Source organism: Protopterus annectens, chromosome 12.part0, assembly GCF_019279795.1.
Source record: "Protopterus annectens isolate FY-2018-M chromosome 12.part0, PAN1.0, whole genome shotgun sequence".
NCBI lineage: Eukaryota > Metazoa > Chordata > Ceratodontiformes > Protopteridae > Protopterus > Protopterus annectens.
Genome location: NC_056746.1, coordinates 271,634,598 through 271,653,978, shown reverse-complemented (window position 1 = coordinate 271,653,978; position 19,381 = coordinate 271,634,598). Strand labels below are relative to the sequence as shown.

At 39.1% G+C, this 19,381-nt stretch overlaps 1 protein-coding gene across 1 annotated transcript in view; it reads right to left on the bottom strand.

The window, feature by feature from the left end:
- Window positions 1-18,334, bottom strand: part of LOC122816501 (coronin-7-like) — a 3,324,782-nt gene extending 3,306,448 nt beyond the window's left edge. The window contains exon 1 of the mRNA XM_044089332.1: window positions 18,030-18,334. Coding sequence (XP_043945267.1) covers window positions 18,030-18,089 — 60 coding nt within the window. The 5' untranslated portion in view covers window positions 18,090-18,334. The remainder of the gene's footprint in view (window positions 1-18,029) is intronic.
- Between the last annotated feature and the right edge of the window lie 1,047 nt (window positions 18,335-19,381).

Genomic DNA, 19,381 nt, shown 5'->3' with positions numbered 1-19,381 from the left:
TTGGTGACTCTGTGGGCCACTCCTAATAGCCTTGCTCCTGGTCAAACTACCACTTGTATTAGTATTAACATTACACAGTACGATTGGACACCCTTTGTTAAGGGCCTTAAAGCAGCTGATAAGGAGTTGGCTGGTGGGAGTGATAACTACCTTATAGTCTGGGCAAGAGGGGGCATAGATAGTAAACATGTGCCAGCCTTTCCCAGGTGTGTGTGGGTGTGTGTGTCCATGTGTCAGCTACTTGGGCAGGGACACAAAGCACTGGTTGGAAAGAGACGGTGCTGGAGGTCTTGGCTTGGCCACTCAGCTGAGATCTCAACTCAATAGCTGTGCCACTGGGGATTCTTATTAGGGATCTGGAGAAAAGAGGGAGAAACCAGCCCCATAATGACTGTGGTCAGTGTGTGCTCTTAAGGGAAATTGCACTTGATGCAGAGAGTTGCATCTGGAAATACTGCACGAGTACCAGTCATCCTCCCAGTGTACATCCCCACTAGTGCCAGTGGCGAGGATCGAGGCTCCTTTATTACTGGTCCAGTGGTGGGGCATCACAGTATCACTCCTGCTCAAGTTTAGAGAAAGATCAGTATGGCTGTTAGCTTCACTAAGAGAGTCTATTTGGAAAGAGGAAATACAGGATTTGCATACAGGGCAAGGAAACAGAGTGAAGTCAGAAAAGTAGTCATAATACAATAACTGAAAATGGAAACAGAAAGAATCATGTAGAATATAGTTATGAATCTTGAAGGAATATGTCCAAACAGAGCCCTACATGTACTATCAGCTAGAAGTAAGCAAGTCAAAGAGGGCAAGATTGCGACAGAGAAAAATTGGCAAATGCAAAATAGTGGTAACACAAATGCAACAGAAAAACCACTTGTCCTGAAGAAACCAGCACTCAGCGGAAGCAATAATACGTCCTTTAATTGAAAATCACCGCTCCCATCAGAAATAGCGTTTAAAACCAACTAAAACTTATTCCATAAATACAGATAAAGCGCTTTCATCCACCAGCATGTGGACTTCATCAGAATCAATTAACCATTTTAATCATCTCTATTTAAACACAATTTGGCGCAATTCCTAAATGGTGATTTTAAAGAAATAGATCTCTACATTTTTATAATACAAGTATAAACTAATTCATATATTTGTTATTACCATCTGAATTACTGAATTCATACATATCTATCCACAATTAATAAATACATTAGAACCATACTTTTGAAACTTAATAATTTTAAAAACTAAAGAATTATAATGTATTTGTTCATTTAAACTGTCATGTAATGCTGTAAAAGAATAAAGCAACCAAATACCAATAAAACAAAAGCCACTGAGGTTGAGCAAAAGACAGTAGTTCCAAACCAAATAGCGTACGAAGTATTTTATTTGCAAAAGACAGTAGTAAGGATTTGTGTTCCATTTTGGAAAACAACTGGAAAATTATTAAAGGTAACCCTGATATTTCCCTGGTTTTAGGAGATAAACCAAGATGTGTTTTTCGTAACGAATACAATTTGAAAAACATCCTTGAAAAGGGTCAAAAAGCAGTTAATATTAGTGTATCAACTAAACGTGGGATGCACTGTTGCCACGGATGTACTGCCTGTAGGTTTATCTTGGTCAGTCCCTACATTTCTGTGTGTTCCATTCCTTATACTATTGAAGTACCTGGTTTAGTCCATTGAAACACCACCAACGTGATATACATTTCATTTTGTTCTGGGTGTCCAGCATTTTACGTTGGGATGACCACCAGGAAACTTAGTACACGTATCAAGGAACACAATTATGCCATTAAACGCAAAGACATGACCAATGCCTTGTACAAACATTCTATTGGTTGTGTTTTATATAAAAAATTTCTATTTACCATTTTAGAAGTTTGTTCCTTGGATCCTAGGGGAGGTGACCTTAAGAATTATTTGGAACAAAGGGAAGCAACCTGGCAAATAAAGTTAAAATCTGACAGGCCACCGGGGCTAAATGAATGTATTAATGTAAAATGTTTTTTAAAACACCGCAAATTACAAGTTACTGACAAAAAGAAAGTAGTTTCTTTCTTTTTTTAAATAACATTTGGTTCTTATTAGTCTAATTAGTATTAATTAAGTAATTATTGTATTTAACTGTGATTTGAACATGTGTTTTTTCATTCTGAAGAAGTTTTTTACGAAAGCGGTCAAATAAAATACTTCGTACGCTATTTGGTTTGGAACTACTGTCTTTTGCTCAACCTCAGTGGCTTTTGTTTTATTGTCATGTAATGCTGCTGTGCAGTAAAACAAATTGCTGTCATTCAATAATACGTTCGTTCTTAATCCAAGTCCATACCTACATTTTGTAAAACAACAGTGCCTATATGCCAGAGTAAATGAGCACTTCCCCCCTTGGATAATACAAAAGGGTCTAACTATGCAGGCGTTTCAAGGCAAGCATTCAGATCAGGGCAATAGCAAAGGTTAGTCAATGCAAAGCAACAGAAAACAAGCACAGAACAGGCTGGCTGCAAAATCACACTCGACTATAATGCAGTACTTCTGATAGGCAAGCTTCAGATCCAGGATCTACAGATCCAGGATCTACATAAAGAATACTCAAATCAGTTGTTCTCTACACGGAACTTGCTTTCTGCAAACTCTAAGGTAGTTTCTTTCTGGCATTCATCACATCTTTACATCATGAAGCATCTTCTGGCTGAAGCAGAGAGGCAGATACAAATAAAACATTTAATTAGGTCACCAATTATAACTACAGATGCACTAAGAACTCTCATGGAGTACAGAACACAGTAAAAAGACTACCAGCCCAATTTGTACCAGATGATCAGCTTCCCACTTGACTAGAAAACAACTTGGCTCTGCAATTCTAGTTTTAAAACCACAGCAATTAAATAAGCCACACAATTCAAACAAATGCTATGCAAGACGGCCACCAACAAAAATCAAGGGAAATCTCTGCAAAAGACAAACTATTCTCCTACCAGAGAGAGTCAAAAAAAGGCAGAAAATGTTGGTATTCTCATTTTAAAATCAGTGACCTCAGTACTTCAGAAAATAAATTGTGGTGCCTAGCCTCACCAGATATGAGGCAAGATAAATAAACGAGTCAGAATACGGAAAAGACTATGCTATATGAAACAGAGGATGGCAGGAGGGGATGTTACAAAGAAACAACTTCCCCCTAAACAGAGGGTACACCCCCCCCCCATAATTCCAGGACATATTTCTAAAGAAACTTCCATGATCCCCCCTTACTGGAACATTTCTTATCACAATACTAAAGGAGATGAGACACCATGGAATAACATTCAGATTATAGTGCCTTGAAGGGTCTAATCGCTCAGCCTGATCTAAATAAAAAATTAGAACCTATAAAGACAAATGGACCTATGACTGCTGCTTTTCTGAGAGAAGAAAATAATATGAACCACTCACGAAGTAAGAGGGTTTACTCACTGGTGACTAGACAAGCTATGCAGTTACCTTGAAAACTGCATGAAATCTGCCCAACAGGAAGATCAGTAGGGTCTTCAAGAAGTAATAACTTTAGGGACTTCTACAAAAAGGTGAAGCAAACATAGCAGGAACCAGGCTGCTAAGGTGAATACGAAGGGGAAAAATGACTTTGGTCTTATGCTGCTTAGTCTTCTACACAAACTTCATCATTAGAGAAAATTATAAAGGAATCATAGGAGCTATTTCTGAACAACTACATTCCTAGGGTGTCCCCCTACAATAAGCCGTAAATGGATAAAAGTAGTTGCTTCATTTGGTGATGATTGGAGAAGCAACTAGATGACATCTCAGCCTGCCTAACAACTGTTAAAGTCAGAATCACAGGGGAGCTCAGGGAACCTTTAGGGGCATCAGTATGCAGCAAAGGAGTCTGTTCCCTAGTCAACTGTCCTCCCTTGGGATACGACTGGTTACTACAAAAACACTGAACTCCGACAGCCCATTCGCACACTCTCTTGATATGAAGGGCATAAGCAAGTTCCTCCCTACTTGTTGATGGATCTAATACCCCTAGCCTCCAACATGCAGCAGGAGTGGAAGGTGACTGACTGCATCTTGGGGAAACCGATCCAGAAGGTCAGGACTGCCCACCTCTCCAAAATGCTGATGAATATTTTGGCCTCCGATGACATGCAGACACTTTGATCTGTCTATTCACTGTAATGTCCTCCACCCACTCACTCTACTGCTGCTGTACCTTGAATGAACAGGAAGAGAGGATTACCTTTAGAGAAATTTGAGAGATGCATTGACCACTGCAGGTGGGTTCGGTTTGCCTTGGAAATGTGAACTTGAGACAGACAGCAATGCACCTGCAAAGTCCACTACATCATCCTCGTGTGGAGCATGGCAAAACCTACCATAAGAACTACAACTCAAAGATTAAATGAAACAGGCCAAAGTGTCAAGATCATAAAATACTTAATTGTAGACATTTTATCCTCATTGCTATCAGAAATAGGCTTACATAAAAATGTAGCCAAGCTGCAGCAAATGAATGCTATAAAGGAGCTTAAGCGAGACTTTGCAAGGCTCACAGTTTAGTCAAGAAAGTGGAAAAGTGAGACCAGAGACTATTGCTGCAGTCAAAGCCTGAATTGTGGGTGCAGGCAGGAGCTGATCAGAATCAGAGAATGCTTTGGCCGTCTGAATCTCTGATGGTACAAAACCATGGACATATATTTGATGAGCATCCTGGGAACAGAGTTCAGTCCAGATGGAATGGTAAAGATCCAATAACAACTGGCTCCCAACCAGACGTGGAGACACCTTCTAGGCTCCTTCACTATCTTGAATGTAAAGTTTAATGCTTCGGAGGTCCAAATAGCACATTATTCATGTTCTAATAAGCAAGAAATGACTGACCCATGCAATATGATTTCCTCTGCAGTAAAGGTGTTTAGGCTGCATAGGTGAAGAATTGGCCTGAAACCCTCAGTCTTTCCTAGCAATAAAAAGAATACGGACCCATTTTGGTCTGGAAGGACCGAATTGAATACCTTTTTTTTTTTTTTTTGGCTTCTTGCTAGTAGTAACGTACAGACTGGGACACTGGTCAAGGCAGGAGATAGTGAGAATGTGCATGTAAGAAGTAGAAGTTTGTATCCACTGGAGAGGAGAGTACTTATTCTCTTGTCTATGGAGACTGAGACAAGTGGGCAGTAGAAAGAAAAGCAATTCACACTGCCTCCAGATTGGCAAGGTCAAGCAAGTCTTCAGGGCTGCCAATGCTGCTGTCCATATCTAGGTTGGCCACAGCTGCCCAACGTTTGTTAAAGACCATTATCTTTGGTTTGTAAACATTCTAAAAGTTACCTTGCTGCTGGACAGCCTCACAGACCAATGCCGATTTTTCTACTGCATACTGCACATTAACTACATCTGGCACTGGCTCCTCTGCATCGTAGAAAAGGAGCATTAAGGCAGTTAAAACAATGCCCACAGCGTTGAAGGCTTTGCCCTTCTCTGTATTTTGCAACTACACCTTGATCTCTTGCACAAAAGGAAAAATATCCACGAGGACTGCCATGGTACTCTCAGCAAAATCTATCAAACAAAACCACATATGTGGGCATTCAGCAACTGCTTCACTGTCTGGTGGACTTCATTTTAAATATAATGCTCAAAATTCACTGTATGTAAAAGGTAATTAAAGCATCCTTAGGGGAAAAGGCAGAGGATGTATAAACCCACTTCCCTATTTTGCCCATCACTCTAATCCCTCTTTCTAGTAGATGCACAGCTAGGCTGTGGCCTTTAGTAAGTCAGTTACAGAGACAAGGGAATCAGGCTTAGGAATTTCTCATCAGAACTCCCCTTTTCTCAGGGTTGAAAGGACAGAACTTATTTGGGAACAGCAATCATCATATCATGTTTTTTCCAAGCAGTCATCACATCTCCCAAGATATCCAGCAAAAGAAAATCTACCCATGAGGGATGTTGTGTAGACAGCAGGCCCTCTGCAACCTTCATTGCTTGAAGGAAATGGGGTTAGTGGGCCACAGACTCTTCCGATTAATGAGCTTTACGACTTCCCCAATGTGGGAGACTCGATATCCTCATCACTCTCCAGGTCTTCTGTGCTTCCTCATTTACGTGGTCCTGCTTGGCATTATCAGGAGTCTAAGGAGGAAGAAAAGAAATCTTTTTGAAAAGATGTCATGGGAGAGGGATGCAGCCTCTCTGACCTGCTTCAACCAGACACCATGGCTAAGGGCAGAAACAGAAGTTCCTCTCATGTCATATCAGGTGTTGCCATTGGGAATTGTAGCGGTGTCAACTGAAACTAATGCAATGGAACTTGCTGGCTCAATATCACCAGTGAAAGCTGCATCGGCATTGAGAACCAGGCTCCCAAAACCCAAGGGACTTGATAGTGGGGGGCAACACAGATACCAAAAAGGCCAGCATCAATATCTGCTTCAGGACCCCAAGTCCTGGCACCGGCACTCAGTAAAGTATCTGCACTGACAGCATTAATGTCAAGGATACTGCCAACACTGGAAAGATCACTACCAACAAATATTGTGATGGCAATAACATTATAGTGGTCAGACTCAACCGATGTCCCAGCATCATGATTAACATACAGGGCATTAAAGAACTGGCATATAAAACTGAGGTGCTGTTGAGAACTTGGTAGTCTCTTAAACTGAAGTTAAGCCATCCTAGACTGATGTAAGAGGAGCACAAGAGAACCTCCCACACGCCTTCAGCAGGACCTCTGACAACCTTTCATAATCAATTTTAGACATGGCAGAAGATGGAGCAGCTCTTGGTGTAGAACACTTTGGAAAATATGTTAAACAGGGGCCCTGTCTGCCCGAGGTGGTGGTGGCTCAAGGAGATCCCACAACACCTCTTTATTGATAAGATTATGGGAAGTTCCTTAGGAGTCCTGAATAAATTTCCCCCTTGTCAATACAACTAGCAACTCAAGTAGCCCCAAATAACGACCACTGGCCTAGTGAGACTACCCTGGTCAACAAAAGATATACAGACAGAGTTTGACACAGGAAGCCTCTCTGTCTGACCTAGAACCAAGGATTCAGTTAAGTCCTTTGACAAAGTTAAGAAATAACCAAACAGATTAACACATCAAGCACTTCTTTTTTTTTTGTTTTTGCAGTTTCCTCCATAACTTCATGCTTAGGTAGAGTAGCTAGTTAGTGGATACGAGTTTTCTGATGTTTATAAGCATTGCCATTTGTAGGCTAGGAAAGGAAAGTAAACCCAATACAAGAGAAAATTATTTAGGGGAAAACGTAAAAAGTAAATGACTTAGAAGAAGGCTTGATAGACAAAGCTTGCTGAAGTAAATAAATTCTGAATACAGTCTTTCCTGCTTTTACGATAACAACTGGTGAATTTCCTACAGGTTATGCTGCTACTCACATGCAGTACATCCATGTGGTGTGCCTGCCCTGAGAAGGATTCTTAATCTTCTTGCCACATGAATACTGTTGAAATAAAGTTGCCCAAATTGATGCTCACATGTTGTAGTTATAAAAAGGCAGGCAGCTCTGTTGGAGTAAAGGAATAAAGACTCGATTATGACCTAGATTTGATTAGAGTCTCAAGCATCCATTACAGATGGCATTGGAAGGATTGGTGTTCTTATCTTGGGGACTGAGGAAGTGGACCAAGGTCTTCCAGTGTCACAATCCTTGGAGAGGTCGTGGTAACATAGTCTGGAGCAGGCATTCTGTATGCAGTAGCCTTCACTGTGGGTGACTAGGGTCATGCACCTGCAAAACTGAAGGCATATTGGCCCCCCAGAGTGATGCAGGTTACACATTGCCCATCAATGGGAGGAGTCAAAGCCAACAATATATACAGTCAATGCTGGGATACCAGCAAGGGGACAAAATCAAATGGCTGCCAAGAGGGGCAGCTCCTGCAAACTGCAGTCATAACTGTGCTACAAGACACTCAGTATAGGGGAAAGAACAGAGTCCCATTGGGGGAGGTTTGATGATCAGAGCCAAAAGGAAAAAAAAAAAAAAAAAAAAAAAGAAGTGTATACAAGGCAACCTGAAGCCATTTTCTACAAACAAATGCAAAGCATGGCATTGAAGATCTACATAAGCTAAGCATCTCAGCAAATTATGATATAGGGGGTGTTTAGTAGCATGCAAAAAAAAATTTACCTCCAACGTGATCCTTAAGTGACCCAGCCTTAAATCTCCACTGAAGGAGGATAAACATCCACTTAAAATCAGAGGATCCAAATCTAGGAAGGAAAATCAAGTATTGCCTTTTGTTTACCAGGGAAGACTGACTGAGCACATACACTAATTTTCAGCAAAAGCCGGGGGAGAAAAGTTCCATATGAAATATTTACGTATCCCAGCAATGACTGCAAACACAGATACTAAAAAGTCAAAGAAAAAAAAAAAAAAAAAAAACACTTTACAAATGGGAAAAACTGTATTAATTACATTGATATACATGGTTTGTGAAGAAATCAAATATATACAGGATTTACAGTGCAATAGCTAAAAAGAGTGAGGTTATGTTGTTTATAGCAGCAGCTCTGTACATTAGTAAGAGTGGACAATACAAAATTCAGTAAATTAGCAGCAAATACCTATAGGATATAATGACAGGTAAGGAGGAAGAATAGAGGAAATTATGAAATGGTGGTCATGTAGGGACAGCTGAGAAGTAAAGATGAGGATGGAAGTAACAGGTGAGTTTAGGGGAAAAAAAAAAAAAAAAAACACAGTGTGGTAATGGAGGAAGATTCTGTCAAGAAAGGTCACTTAGTCAGGATGGTAGCATTAGCAAAGCCAAGAGGAAGTTAAGTGTTACATTAGGTGCAAGTGCAGCCTCTATACCTTTCACACCTGTAAATACCTTATTTAATACATTACGGATAGTCATACATTGCCCCATACTGTTACATAACGCAAGACATCCATATCAATTTATACCTGACTATTACTTTCCTGGCATACAGCAAATAAGATTTTCCACTAGGAAATACAGAACAGGCTAACATCCTTACACGCTTCTGTAGAATACATGTTGTAGTTAGCACTACCCCTGTGCAATCCTTAATTATGGTGGCAATCCACATAGATAAAAATGCTTTTTCAACCAACAAACATCCTTGATGTGCAGCCTAAAGTCCTGACAATTTTATGCAAAAGTTGCAAGCACACCTCTCCAAAATTTTGCAGAAGGTTCACCACCTATTTTTGGTCTGTTCATCCTATAGTTTGTAGTTTTCTTGCAAATTGCCAAGGACTGAAGTAACTAAATAATGAAACATATTTGAGTGTCAAGACTTCACATACTTATGTAAAAACTGTTATCCCACCAACTTTGCGAGCTTTTAAAGGGGAATATTTAAAATGTGTCCACAATTCTGGGCATTTGTATCCACATTACTTCTGTCTTTGACCAGAATTCTTGTACTAAGAGTTTGAGCGGTATGCTTATAATGATAGTTTTATGCTTTCACAATTCTTGATTATAAAATGTGCATGTACAGTTCCCTGAATTCGTGCTGCTTGGCCCCTGATGCTCAGAACAAAGCAATGCCTCAGGATGTCTTAAAAACAGTTTAGAGGACAGGTGTCTGTATTACCAGCAAGCATAAACAACCACTGAGCTTCAGGCACAAGTCAGTCTGTATACCGTGAATAAAAGCTCAGTATTAGATCACATGCTGCACAATCAATTGATAGAGCCAATGCTTTCCTCATATGTAGCAAAACCACAATGTCAAAAAGTAGAAGGAATAGTACAATGCTCCAGACCCCCAACATACTCCCCGAAGTTAATACAGCAGCATCTTACCTGGATTGTATGGGGTGAGGTTAAGGCATCTGTAAAAATGTACAGTATGTTATCACTACTTATACCTTTGCAGAAGGGAGCACAAGGCAGGGGTGGACACCTGTTAGTGTAACAATGGCTAAACAACCCAAGATAGAAATACTTTACACCACTTTATACAATAGACAAATGGGAGAAAGTAATACTAACTCTGGTTGTAGTCTTCATGCTCTGATCTGCAGACAGAACCTGTCAAAAATCACAAATATGCTTCCCTTTCCTACAAAGATTCTGGTTAAACACAGGAGTCCTTGGGGACTATGAAATAGTTTTGTGCCCTGTCACTACACTATGACATGGTGGAAAATTTAAACTCTAACCTCAGGGATCAACCTCCAAGTCTGGGCCCCACTGACCAACCGAGTCAGGGAATGTAGACTGGAAAGCTGCTAATGAAGGTCAGTTGATCTGTTCTTGCAGTAAAAGTACACAATACAATATCCACAGCAGGCATGGATCTAGGTGGCAGTAGAAGCACAGAACAATTGAATTCTTGGATTACAACCCAAGGACAACAGAACAAATTAAACACTTTTGCAGGGTATATTTAACACAGCACCAAGGACTCTTATTTGGCTACAGTGCCAGTTCCCGTTAAGTAAAGAAAAGGCAGCTAGTATGTGATGTTGTGTAGTTCCTTGGACCTGCCCAAAGGAAAAAAATAAATAAAAATAACACAGTAGTATGACTGACAGCCTGACCTGATAAGTCACAGCCTTGAGAGAAGGGGTGCCGTCTGTATGTCTTGACAGGGAATTCCAAAATGGTTCACTTTGGTGTGTGTGTGGTGGGGGTTATTACTCTAAGAAATACGAATACCAGACCAGTTTAAAAGAAATGAAGTGCTACCAGGGATTTTAAAAAGGTGGCAGAGCAGATTTTAAATACATGCAAACTGTTAAAACAGCCAAGTTTCACAGCAAATTATGATATGGGGGAGGGTGTCTGGCAGCATGAAAAAGTTTACCTGCAGTCGCCTTAAAATCTCTATTTAAGGAGAATGAACATCCACTTAACAAATCACAGAACCCAAATCTTTAAAGGAAAATTATTTATTGCCTTTTGTTTACCGGTAAAGACTGACTGGGAATGCAGACCCATTTTTAGCAAAGGCCTAGGGAACAAAGCTCCATATTTAACATTTACATTGCACAGAGACTAAAAAAAATGGAATATGCTTTACAGGACAGTGGGGTGTACCCCTGAAAAACAGCCAGTTATGAAAATAAAATCAACTGTTTTCCCCAGGCAGACAGTGAGGGGGAAGGTTACTAAAAAAAAAAAAAAATTACACCTGACAAAATGTCCAGGCCCTTAATCACACATTGGGTGATAAATAATTTTCTTGTTTCTACAAGAAGTCAGTTTGAAGAGTGGATTAATCAATGCCTGGCGGATTTGTAATGACATGTGCTTAAACACACGTTTAATGTTTAGTTCAGTGAATGCAACCCAAAATTTTCGTTTCTTAGCACTTGATTGCCTTAATAAGGACCCCCAAGGGAAAATTACAAATGAACATTTTAATGCCAAGGAATTACAGTGGCAGATAAGATTAAATGCCATTGTATATCCTAGGTTAAATTAATCTGTTTCTTTGTGTCCCATTTTAAAAATGAGACATTATGAAGTCAAATAATTTAACAATTTTATGGATTATTATTATTGGAGTTGTATCGTTTTAAATATAGTATACTATGTGATGTGGTTTGTATTATACAATTGTTGTTTCAATTATATAAATTAGTGCTGGTTTTTAATTAAATTAATTAGTTCTGATGAAGTCCCACAAAATAAGGAACAAAAGTGCTTAACTGAGAAAACTGACTGAATAAAGCTTGTCAAGTGGTTGGAGTCCTATCTTTGTCCTCTGGGTCCAGCCATCTACTTGTGTGTTTTAAGTTCATGGTTTGTTTTGATGTTTTATTATTTTATATACGCACACACACACACACACACACATATATATATATATATATATATATATATATATATATATATATATATATATATATATATATGAGAGAGTCTGCCAAGTACCAACTAGTCATTATTCACCACAATCTACAATTCTATGTACAGGTAAAATGTTCAGACAGTGCCAGCAAGGTCCTACTCAAAACCAAAAAAAAAAAAAACATTCAATGCAATCTAACAAATCTATTAGATTTCTTCATTAAGCTAGCTAGGCAAACATACCATGGTAGTGGAGTAAATGTGGGTAGTAAAGACTGCAATAAGTCCTCAAAGACCATTCCCCACAAAAACCCACAGATGTCCTGTACACTCTAGGCCAGAAACAATAGCTACCACACACAGCCTCAAGGAAGGGTTATGTAGGAAAATATAATGGTAACCCTTGAATTTAGTGATAATGCAACTACTGCATTATTAGCAACAATTATCCAAGGATGGTGCCAAAGGTGAAAGCAAGTCCCTTTCTAGTTCAGCCTATAGTTAGAAAATAGATGCATGGCAACAAGGGGAGTTTATTGTAAGGAGGAAAACAGCCAGCAGTATATTATGAGGGCAAGTGCTGGGTCCAGTCCTTAGCATCTTAATATCACATGACAGAAAGAAAAACAATATAAAGACCTGTGATAGGGCTTATACTATAGATGAAGGAAAGGAATGAGGTGTGATGTAATTCAGAAGAACACGCTGGCTGTATCAGCTGGTACACAAGGACATGTTATGCTAAGCTACTTGAACAGAAAACAAGGAACAGGTTCACAGCAGCAGCAATACTGAAACCACAAAAAGGGAAATTTTGGAAACTTAAAAAAGTAGCCAATAACTGTGATGGTACAACAGAAAGAACTGTGAAGATGCCAGAACTATCAAAGAGCAAAATTAAAAAGATAAAACAAAGGAGAGGAGGAGTTACTCTTCTGTTAAGTGTGGCTAAAGCTACACTATGAACACAAACTTAACAGGAAGAAAAGTATTCCTAAAAAAGCTAATGCCATGAAAATGGAACATAGTTCACACCAAAACCCAAACAAAGGCCTTTACTTAACCTTTTATAGCTAACCAAAAACACCTAACTGTATATTAATAAAGGTGATCCAAGTACTTTGCTCTGGTAAAGTAACTTATTCAGTCACATAATACGCAAATGAAAACTCTGGACATTAAGTCTACAAAATGTATCAAGTCTACAGAATGCAGGGTGTTCACAGGTCATTGTATGGCCATATTGGTTATAAACAATCACAGATCATAACAGTTTGTAAGTCAGTGGAGGGGATGAATATGATAAAAATAAAACATACTACTACTAGTCTGCTTTATTGGTCAAGTCCCTCACAATTTTTAATTTTATTTACTACAAATGCATTAAAGTCAATCCAGTTCAATTTTTTACTATGGTATGTAAAACCTAATTAGTTTACACAATAGGATGATGATGCAATGAAAAAAGCTAACTGGAAATAACTAGACTTAAGAAACAGGATTAAACAATACAGGCTCCTAGAATGCTTGCCTTAAAGGACCAACTGAAAAATAGTACATATTTGTATCTCATCATGAAGTTCTACACAATCCAAACCTTGAAGCATAAGTAGTTATTTTAAAATGTTTTTTTTTATACCAGAATAGCTTTAGGACCCAAGAATCCAGTGGGTTTCAAGAAGCAAACAGAACTACATATACTATGTTAAATGCATTTTCCTTGTCAAGAAACTTCCAAATACAACAGGCAAAATAATGAAACAGCACAAGACATATTCCCAAACAGAGTTGTGATGCCCACCACTGCTACAGATATGTGATGGCCACCAATATCAGTCATCCCCATGCTAGGCCAGTAATCAAGGAGCCCAAATCCTTACCACTGACACTGGAGAGGGACATGCACTTGAAATACAAATGGATGCACCCAGTATTTCCAGATGCAGACCTCTATGCAGCAAGTACAATTTCCCTTAAAAGCACACCGGGAACACACACAGTCCAGGGTCCTGATGTCTCTATATCCGTCTCCCTCCAGGTCCCCCAATAAGACTCCTCGCTGGTACAGCAATGGGGTTAGGTACTCAGCAGAGTGTCCAAGCCAAGTCCTCCAGCACCCTCTCTGTAAACCCAGTGCTTCGTTTCCCTGCCCAAAGTAGCGCACACACTCTCTTCACACACACTTACCTTGGAAAGGTTGGCACAGATTACCTGCTCTATCAAGTTTACCCAGACTATACAGTAGATTCACTGCCACCACTCAGTACTATAAGGCTCTTACAAAGGTTGTCCAATTATACTGTGTAATATTAATACTAATACAAATGGCAGTAGTTTACCAAGATGGCTAGGCCTTTTGGATTGGCCTACACATTGTCAGCAAATAAATACAAGTACTCTGAAAAGGTTAGATACTTTCTAGAAGGATCAGTCACAGTAAAAGTTTTAAACATATTTAATAATAAAAGTATATGAAAATATTGAGTATATAGTCGCAGTAAGCCAAGAGTTCAGATCACAGGAAATAGTAAAACACAGATGGACAGACTCAGACATAAATAAATAAATAAAAAAACACAACAATAGCTAAACTATGCTTCACCATATTCCTGACCAAATGTAAAAGATGTTGCCTAGTTATAGTTACTTACTACCACAAGGCAAGCTGCTGTGGGCGAGGGTCTTTCTAGTCAGGTTTCTCAAACAGAATACTCAATATTCTGAGCTCTATCTTTGTAATATCTAAAATACAATTTCCTAGAGGGCTGGCAGAATGACCTCATCTGGACACCTGACTCTAGGTTCTCACAGTATTCCACTTTGAAACTGAGACCGGAATTAAGCACAGACAGCCACAGTGCACATCCAAATATTTATGGTAGTGCCTGGGGCTTCCCTTCTTTTCAGTGAGCTAATGGACAAGGGGTCTCCCCCAGACCTATTGTCTCCGGTCCTATTCAGCAATGTGGGGTGCTGTTTTAATGGTTTAACAGCTTATTTATATTTCCCTTATTTTTCTTAAAATTAACTTTTGCTGTCCAGGTGTGCCCTATTAAAAACATATACATTTAATTCAGTTGCAATAATACATGTACATTTTTCATTTCAGCAAGGTACACTGTTGATACATTGTAACACAAGCAAACCTCACAAATACATTTTCAACACAAGCATCTGTACAAAGCAGTTTGATATACAAATGGCATACAGTTCTAAAACATTTACAGCACAAGCATCTTGTGTAAATCAGTTCAATATTCAAATGACATATCATTCTTTAAAAAACTCCAGCTTGCTATGCTGGCACTTGCCCATATCATCACGTCACCTAGCCCCAACATGGTGTGCACTGAGAAAGGAAGTTGATAGGAAACAGCTAAATCATGCTTTTTTTCATATGTATATCTGGATCGTTCTATAGCAAGGAAAATACAGTTGGAGGAAAGGAAATGTGTGTAGGGAATAGTTGTCCTTTAACTTTGCACATCTAACTAGTCCTCACCATCACCACAAAAGAGGTCCTGGCATATTCCACAGTACAGTGTCATCGACCTCATAGGCACTTATAAAGGTAAACTACTTCCCCTGGAACTGCTGCTCTCACTAGAACAACCATCACCACCAAGGTTATACAATGGCAAAACATAGCCTCTTAGGACTGATTTCAGCACTCACCAAAGACTCGTTAGCTGTAGGACTGCACCTGATCAGCAGTCAACTTTTGACAGTTAATGCTACCATCTGAAAGAACTACAAACACCACAGCAATGAGAAGTGTCAAATTTCATCCTGAATGGAATGTTGAACAAATGGCTACTTCTAAGATATTACAAATATCAGAAAAGAGCAGGAACAAACCAATGAGAAGAAGCGGTTAAAATTATTACTTCGGTAAATCCTTTATCAGTTACTTATACTGGGGTAACACAATGCCATTATTTTAGTATCAGAATGTACAGGAAGGGACAATGAGACAGACAGTTATGGCAGCACTTTGTCCTATTCTGCCAGTTCCAGTTCAAGAACAAGCTTGGAAAATAAAATGCTTAGGAACCTTGGTAATAAATCAGTACTCGAATTGGGAGAAGGAGGCATAATGCTAGGTTTGGTCAGTAGGCTAGAGAGCTTAATGCCATCAAACAAATCTGAAAAATAAATGGGTAGTTCTATAAATAGCTTACATTAAACTCTCCTCTTTGCATAATACAGGTGGAGAACTTATGGGGGAAATGTCTTAAATGTCCTTTCCATTAATTTCATCTTTCAGTCTTAAGTCCCGCTAGTTGCTCCCTTACATGCATAAAGCTTCTTAAAGACAGCTCATCTAGAGAGTCTATCATCCTTCATAACAGCTCACAAATTACAAGATATTAAGTTATCCCTTCACTACAGTACAAAATGTAATACACCATGAGCCATACTCGGAACATCAAAGGCTGACGGGCATCTAGGTCTCTCACTGTGCAAGCAAAATCAGCCACCTATGAACCTGGTCTAGGTTTTGCAGACTACCACATAGTGAAATAGGTGTTCGCTGCTGTATGTAAGAAAAGCATCATACCTCTCACATTTTCACAGAAGGTCCAAATTTATGACTTGTGTTTTTGGTCTGTTCTCATAAAAGGTGTGGTTGTCTGGCAAATCATTGAGGATTGAAGTCTGTAAATAATGACAGACATTTGAATTTCAGACTTCCTATCCTTCAGAAAAAGCATATCAACACAAAACCTGTTAGTATATCAAAGAGCAATATTTAAAATATGCCCTTATTTTTGAGCCTGTGTCTCATTATTTTAGGCTTTATCCAGATGCTTGCAGTAAGAGATTTAGCATTACGGAAAGCATACATGTGAATGGTGTACTGCTGCCAAAGTCTGCAGCTTGTTTTAATATCGCACATGAAGAATAGTTGAAACCCTTTTCATGGTCCTACCTTAACACAAAAACAAATTTAACATGGTTTATTCCACCCCTTTCATGCAAATCAGTTGACCTGGTTTCCAATTTCCTAGTTTCACCACAGTTCCCAAACCACATACCCTAACTAAAGATCCTGAGAGCAAGATTCCTAAATGTAGTGTTACCACCTGTCCATCTTCAGGCAACTGTATCCTGTGGAAAAAAATAAAAAAAAATGGCAAATATCCTGAGATTTTAGATTTAAAAAATTACCCAAGTTTTCTTTAATATTTTTACTCAGAATAGCGATTTTGATTCTGAAACGCATAAATGTTATAATAAATAGCATAACCAGCTCAGTATTACAAGAACAAGCTTTTATTTTGGCAAAAAAGTGAAGTTCTGTCCTTTGCACCAGCCGTGAGTACATTTTGTCCTGCAAAATTTCATATTTCTAGAAAACATGTCCACTTTGGGCATTTGAAAAGGTGGCAAGTAACCCTATTACCTTGTAATATAGGTACTTGCTGAATAGGGTCCACGGACCAATTAACCTGTACTAAATATCTTAGCTATAGTGCCGTCAATTCATATTTATTAATACTTTCTAAAGACACAGGAAATTAAAAACCTCTTTCAGAAGCACCACAAGGCTTTCAAATGCCATTACCCATTTAAGAGTACAGTCATAGAACTGTTGCAAGCAAGCGATATCTCAAAGAGCTGCGAAGCAAAAGTTTCATATGAAACCACTTGTTATACGATTTAGTCAGTTAGCCTGCCAGCCCATACTCTAACTAGTTACTCTAACAATGATGGTTGCCAGCATCCTGTCTCGGAAACTATCCTACCACAGTGTGATGATCTGAGGAGCCACAGTGCAAGTTGATTCTCTACAGCATAATGCATGTTTTTTTATCATGTGCTCCTCTTCACAGTGCGCTGCAAACATACAAAATACTGAGAAATGTTGATTACATTCACTTGGAGCGATGCCTCCCATCGGTCCACTGCAGAGACAGGAAGAGACAGTCGTAGACTCTAACACTACCTCCTGAATGAATAAAGTGGGGCGATGCTAACAAGGGAAAGTTATTTTAACGCAGTACTGTACAACAGACACTCCCTGCAACCCAAGCTCTTGAAACACGGCATCTGACACGCATCCCAAATAAGTGGTCAACCCAAATATCACATGTACATTATACAGCTCATTCTAGCAAAAGAAAGTGCTCCCGCCGTCACATACAGTGATAAGCCCAGGTACCACACCCGAGCTTTTTACCTCACTAACACCTACAGACTCACCTCTTTCTTGCTGACCCTTGCAGACGTGTTCTTAAATTTTGAAGTCCGAAAGCGATTCATTTTGGTATTTCTTTTCTTCTATCACAACCACTGCTACTACCAAGGATTGCTTGACTCTTCCTGGAAAATGCACTCTTTCAATCAACAAAATCCCTGCTACCAATTTAACAATTAATCACCCGCTGTCACAAGACCAATGTTGAGTAGTTACTTCCCCGGACGCGTCTTGCTAGTCTTGAACTTCGTGATCACAAGCAATTCTTGCTTATCAGCCAACTAACCCCGCTTTCAAAGCGATGCTATCTGGGATTGATTATAGGAACCACTGTCATTCCCCGCCCTAAGGCTCGACTGAAGCTGCCTAGCAGGTAATGACTTGTTTGTAAGAGGTGCAAACTCCAGAGTTTTGAGAGAAGTAGTAGTAAGTGGCGGGTTGTTGTACTTAACGAGCTAATGCATAACTACCTTGTGGATTTTGGTCACTTCAGTCCACAAAACAGGTGTAAGTAATTCCCAGGGCAGTCGACATTGTAGCGTTGAGTAGTGCTGTTACGCAACGTGCTTGTTTTGTTTGCGAAGTAATATTTAAAATAGGGTTATAGTAATTAAATAATTCGCTCTATCAGTAAAATATAAAGTACTCTGTTATCTTTATAAACTTGTAACAGTAATGTAAAATGATCCACAGATGTCTCCTCTCTCAAGTGTACCTCCTCAAAAGGAGCACACCACTTTGAGTTCCTTAAAGTTCTACATTGGAAAGGATAGTCTTACCAACGTTTGTTCATATTCATGGTAAATAATACTAAACGGTATCATTAAAAATACACATGCATTTTATATAAAGTGTAAAGTAATATAATCATTGTGTGAGTTTTCCATTTGAAGTTAATAGCAAGCTATTCGTGAGTACTCCAGATTTTGTCCATGTGCTCCACATTAGGAGAGGCAGTGTTCCACATGCTAAAGTTGGAAGATTGAAAGATATGCTTGTTTTGTGTCTTTTCTCCGTCATTCTCCACTGCTGAATTAAAAAGCTATGCCACAGATTCTTCTCTGTCTTGAACATACCTCCCAAGCACTCAGCACAACTCTGGACAAATCCGGAAATAATTTGGGGGTGTTTAAAGGCCCACATCAAGGACAGATTGTAAATATTGATGTTATACATATAAAAAAGTTGCTGTAATAACCATTTTGACATTAGCATGGATTTTCTAAAGGATATGAAGTCGAAATGCAAATGTCTTGCATTATTTGAAGGCTATGAAGTAAAAATTCAAATGTCTTGTATTGACTGACTTTGGTCCTCAATGGTTTTCCAGAAAACCACACATTTTATGAGTAACCGA